Source organism: Odontomachus brunneus, unplaced genomic scaffold, assembly GCF_010583005.1.
Source record: "Odontomachus brunneus isolate Ranch 3 - 2012 unplaced genomic scaffold, Obru_v1 Obru_scaffold_158, whole genome shotgun sequence".
Taxonomy (NCBI): Eukaryota; Metazoa; Arthropoda; class Insecta; order Hymenoptera; family Formicidae; genus Odontomachus; species Odontomachus brunneus.
In genome coordinates this window covers 359,871-365,870 of record NW_022639608.1, presented here as the reverse complement: position 1 = coordinate 365,870, position 6,000 = coordinate 359,871, and the positions used below count along the sequence as shown (strand labels likewise).

General features: G+C 45.9%; 1 protein-coding gene across 11 annotated transcripts in view; it reads left to right on the top strand.

The window, feature by feature from the left end:
* The window catches only part of LOC116850871, a 488,766-nt gene that overhangs the window by 400,473 nt on the left and 82,293 nt on the right, over nt 1-6,000 (top strand). For all 11 annotated transcript variants that reach the window (XM_032829662.1, XM_032829664.1, XM_032829661.1 and 8 more), the window contains one exon: nt 1,300-1,597. In XM_032829662.1, coding sequence (XP_032685553.1) covers nt 1,300-1,597 — 298 coding nt within the window. The remainder of the gene's footprint in view (nt 1-1,299; nt 1,598-6,000) is intronic.

Sequence of the window (6,000 nt, the reverse complement as noted above, 5' to 3'; positions counted from 1 at the left end):
AGAGAGAGAGAGAGAGAGAGAGAGAGAGAGAGAGAGAGAGAGAGAGAGAGAGAGACGTTTTCTCTTTTGAGCGTGAAAATTTTCACGTGTCTAAAATAATGTTTTGTAGCGGAAATATCAGTAATTAATTGTCGTTGTTGACTGAACCTTGACCGACATTTTAAACGATCGGAATCGCTGCGAGAATATAATTTTGCTCGAAAATTTTGGCCGAAGATAATAGTGTGTTCCGAAAATAAAATATATTGGAACTCGTGCTCTCTTCCTATCGCCCTGTGCTACCTCGCGTGCGGGATTCATACAAATAAGAGGCCGCGCGACCTGTTCGCAATTACATCCGGATAATCTGGTTTATTTCAATCAAGATACGAGCACGCCATTATTTTGTGCCCGTCGAACCGATCGATAATCCTGCAATTGTAGTCATGAACGGTCGACTACGCAATCGTGCGGTAATCATAAATTTTATCGAGGACGCGATCGCGTAATCCCTGACGTCGCGAAATCGCGCAACTTGTTGCACGCCGAACGCACACCTCCGCGGATCTCTTCACGCCTTTTTCTAACGTTCCTACAGAAGATGGCCGGTTCTCATTTTCTCGGTGTCTTGTGCCGCCGCGGAGAAGAGAGGAGAAAAAGAGGTGAAGGAGCAGGAAGAGAAGAGGTATCCTCTGAAGCGCCTTCGCGAACGCGTTAAGCGCACGTTTTGCCTCGTCGATGTCAGCCGGAATATCGGGCAAATGGAGTGGATAAGTCTTTAGGCGAGCCAGCGGGCGTAAGGGCAACACACTGGGGATGAGTTTAGATGTTCCTCTTAGATAAGACGGGAATCGTGCTCGATGGTATATGGGATTTCCGGGCCGGGGTAGATCGCCGATATAGATAACGGCGTAATCGGTCCGACATAATTTTGGCCGAGCACCAAAGAGCAGGTGTATGATCAGATTTCCGTGCCCTTGGAACGTATCCGTGAATTCTACATATATAGAATGCCGTCGCGCCCGAGACGTTCTTATGATTAATGCTGGATGCGAGAGGAATCCGAATGTACGAATATATCGTACGATATGCCGGAACGCGCCGTCGCGCGATATTTCCCGACGTGCGAAACGCGTTACGACCGTCGATTTATATTCCGCTTGAAGCGTCGCGGAGCCCGACTCTCCCTCGTATTTGATGAGCGAATTTCCGCGCGAAGTTAACTATTGCGAGTGGATATCGCGTTGAATCGTTGATTCTCGCGAGCGTTTCGCGCAGCTTTTACGAAATTGAACGAGCGATTTTCAATTTTTGTCGCAGGAACGGACACATGCTGACGCATCGAAACAAGAAGCCGTATGAGTGCAAGGCCGAAGGATGTGGCAAGTCTTATTGTGACGCAAGGAGCCTGAGGAGGCACACGGAAAATCATCATGCCGGCAGCAAAGTCAACGAGAGCGTTAGCCCCAGCAGTCCCACGACCGGGCCTCATACGCCTAACACCCCCGGAAGTAATCCTAGCACACCAAGCACGCCTGGTGCCACCACCACGACGAATGGTCACGTGGCCTTGAAGCAGCTCCTCGCCACTGAACCCACGCCAACGCAACAGCAGAAGGTGAGTCTTTATCGTTTGCCTAAAGTCGTTTCACTCGACTGTGCATTCTTTAACCCTTGGAAGCACAATGGTTTCACCGTAAGATCATGTATCAGAACTAAATCATGTGAGTGACCTCGCAACAATATCACCGCTCAGCCTATGATGCACTCTACTTGGTTTTTGTATTACTCGTAGAATTCGCTTCAGTTTGTGCGTTTATCTTGTAAAAACAGGAAAATATAAAAAATTAATTTCAAAAAGAATGACCTCTTGGTTTGTCATTCTAAACATGTGACATTAATATTTTATTAGAATCCAAATTTTGAAAGTCTTGTGCTTCAAAGGGTTAACTCTTGAACGAGTCGAGAATGTCAGTACTGATAACTTTCGAGTCGCAATTTTATGAGTTGTTGGGAGAACACGAAGCAAATTGCAGATTGAGATTAATTAAAGAAAAAATACCAATGCCCAAACACGTGTTTAATTGTGGATATTCTTATTGTTCGGGTCTCTATATTTAAATATTTGAAAAGTATATATTTACATATATAAAAGGTCTATATATATACTCTATGTTAAAAGTTTAGTTAAATAAGAATGTTCAAAACTAGATACGGGAATTAGTACTTTACCTTAATAAAATGCGATACTAATTTATACTTTCGAGTGTGTTTCCCACTCTGGTGCAAGCATTTAGTCGTGTCAAAATTTCAACCTTTCGGTCTCAATATTCCACTCAATGTCTATTTTAATACTCTAAAGCCTACATCAACCTCTATTGAATCTATTTAACCTACTAACTTTGTCAAGGAGTTCTCTCTAGAACTTGCAAGTGGCATTTTATGCGTCTTCTACCATTTAGAGGCATTAAGTAGGATTTCAGTTTCTATATGTATTATACTGCTCCTTCAGGATAGATATTAGAAAGTTCAGGGATCGAAACAGAGCTGAAATTTCGACTCGGTTATTGATATGAGAAATTAAGGTTCTCGATTCCGTTCAAGATACGATTGCGGCCGCTTACGCGTGTAATTTGTAATTACAGTCGCATTTAAGCGTATTATTAAGCTGGCGAGCTTACGGCCAAATTGATTTGTGTCGCGACACGAGATGGAGGGCTTGACCCTCGCGTCCTTATTGTTCCTGCCGATCCAGCGGCTCAACATGCCGCGCTGTATATTTCACGATTGAATTTTCTCGAAATTGGTCTGGAATTGCCGCGGCCGAGATGGGTTTAAGGGCTTACAGAGCGAACCTTTCAAAGAGTTGGTCAGCGCGGGACACGAGGTCCGAAAGACGTAAGAGGATTAGGCGGCTTTTTCGCGATTGCCGGGTATGTCGCACGACCCGTAACTAAAACGCCATTAATTTCTGTATCGCCTTTATCATTCAATTTGTCGACTCTCCGATCTCTTTAGCCGGATTTGCTTCGTTCGTATCGAGTTCTCTCATACAACAGCACGTAATTAAGAGGAAACATACGCGTCGTTGATAGAGAGAAAGAGAGAGAGAGAGAGAGAGAGAGAGAGAGAGAGAAAGAAAGAGAGAGAGAGAAGAAGAAGAGAGTGGGCAGATGAAAGAGAAACAGAGAGGGACTTGAAAATGAAATCTCCGAAATGAAGATGATAATTCCCACTCGCGAAGATCGTTAATTAGAATTTGAATCGGGGTTGTTGAGCGATATGGAGCGGAAAGTTTCGGTCTTTCGAAAGCGCTCCCTCTTCCTTTTATCTCCTCGGTGCGGATTTAATTTTATAGCTTACTAGCTTTCGGTAACTTTCATTAGACCGCAACGCTCTTGTCCACCGAATGTAATGCACGGCGATAACGAACTTCAGATTGCTGTTTCGCCGATTACTACAATTATCTTACACCTCGCGATTAGTTTAACTTCTTTACAGCTCAGATGAACTCGATTTTCGCTGGCAAACTTGAACGTCCCTCTTGAAATTGGTATAATTCGCAAATATGAATTTTGTATATATCGAAATCCTCGCGTTATATAAAAAAAACAATGTTTCGTTAATAAAGAAATTATAATTTCACTAAGCAGGCTTATATATGATATGTCGGAAACTGTTGGCGAAACTCGACTTATCAAAGTTGGAGTTGGACGAAATTCGCAGAGTTAGTTTAACAGCAAAATTTCATCTCAGTTTGTGCTGGAAGCTTTTTCCCACCAGTGAATTATATCCTGCACTACTTGGAATCGTTTGACAGCTGCAGTTTTAGCCCGATTGCCCGGTATTCTGTTCCTCGTTCACTTTCCGATAGCGTTGCTTGGATCGTGCCATGTCAGTCCCTCGCGCGCGGTAAAACGCAGACGCGGTCGTTACGGTATCATGTCCGTAAACGTCACATACGTGTCCGTCGACGTGGCTTTTAAGAGGACCGAAGGAAAGTCGTTAGTCCCAATTCCAAGCGCGACGTGGCCATCGCAATTAAAGGACGCGAAGCGGAAACCTCACGCCGTCAAGAAAGCCTCTCTCTTGCCTCTTCGGCGCTCCTTTTCGTTTCCTCTTTTTGTCTCTTTTTCTCGGCCGTCTTTACTACTTTTCCGCGGATTCAACCGGCACGTAGGTTAGTAGCTCGCTGGCAGGCAGTTTATTGGCTGCGACCCTTGACCACGTAGGGCCGAGGTGGCTGCACCCCGGCGAACCATTGTCGGGCGATAAAAGGGCGCGCGGGAAAACGAACCGTCCGCGAGGAACGAGGAGCCGGTGGGTGCTCCCAAGGTGAGACTACCCTCCGTCTTCTATTGCCTGCTCTCTACCTCACCCTCTCGCTGCTAGCACCCTGTCAGAGCCGGTGGAAATTAGTTCTCGGCCGTAGAGCACGGAATTATTGCCGCTTTCAAAGTCGCTCGCCGCGCTTACATCCAAGAACGGGTGAGAGGAAGAAAGAGAGAGAGAGAGAGAGAGAGAGAGAGAGAGAGAGAGAGAGAGAGAGGGGTGCGAGAAATGGAAGCGCGCGTGTTGTGGAGTACAAGGAGAGAAAGGGGATGAAGAGAACGAGAAAGGGGAAACAAGGAGAGAGAGCTGACTCTGCCGGGATGTATGTAGGTGTGCGCGAATCGTGCGCTTTCGTGTGCGTCCGCTGTGAAGGGTGGGCGGGTGGGTAGTTAAACCGAGACTACGAATCTACGATATTGAGTTAGAAGTAAGGCGGACCGGCCGGCTGAAGTGGGGGCTAATAAAATTTGATGACCGGGAACTTCGTAATGAGAATGAGACGCGGAAAGGAGGTGGAATCGAGAGAGGGTGAGGGCGAGAGAGGGAGATAGACGGAGAAAGAGAGAGAGCGAGACGGAAGCAGTCAGCTATGAAAACTTCTCAGACGTAGCAAGCCCGCGATTTATGATATTTCATCGGACAGCCGCGGAGTCCGGAGAGTAATCTTTTGTAGTCATTAATTTTCTTTCGCTACGTCGTCGTAAGTTGCAGCCAACCTTTGTCGGAAATGGCGCAGCTGCGGATATTTATGAATTTACTCCCGACGCGTGAAATTTAATCAACGCGCGGATGCCACGTTAATTACTCACCGTAGCATTATTGCGTATTGAATCTGCTTACGAATTCTGTTACGTCAATCCACGATCGGCCCGAAATGCCCGTAAATGAACGTACCCTGGAGATCTCGTGCAAATTTTAATCAGTCGAAAGCGGATTCTCGTGTGATCCTATATTGCGGGACATTCAGACAGAAATCTTTGGCCCGTATTAACAGTTGTTATTTGAAATTTGTCCCATGTGAGATATTCAGATCTTTAGAGATAGATTTGTATTTTTCTATTTGAATCATATAATATATGCGACATTACGCTAGCAATTGCAATTCAGCAGAAGAAATTCAAACCTAATTCTAAATCCAAATCCGAGTATCTTACCTGACGCAGGTTTCAAGTAACGACTATTGATGCAGGTCTCAGTTTCCGAGAGAAAAATAGTTTGAGTTAACGTCTCTTAACAATTGTATTTATACATCGCGTTTCGCATATTTTGGTCGGAAATGTGCTCGATAGCACATGCATTCAAAATTAATTTGCACCGATCGACATCGCGCACAATTCGCACGAATGAAACTTTCTCATGATTGGAGAAAACTGAAGCGCAAGAGATATCACTGGCTATCAGTGCTATCATCGACCGCGAAATTATACCAGCCGAAAGATCGGCCATTGTTATGCGCGCGTTTCTTCGCGTCTCCCCGACGGTCTCCTCGGGCTCTCTTGCTCCTCGTTCGAGTCGGTAACTTCGCGTACGTGCCGCGTTTGGGATTCCGCCGAGGACCGGCCATAAACTCGTCAGAGCACAATCGCGCGTGCGAAAGTAGAACCACGAAGCGCGAGAAGTAGGAAAATACGAGAGTAGAGAGCGCGCGTCGCGGACGGGAGAGCGGCAGAGAGGTGAGGTTGGCGGATG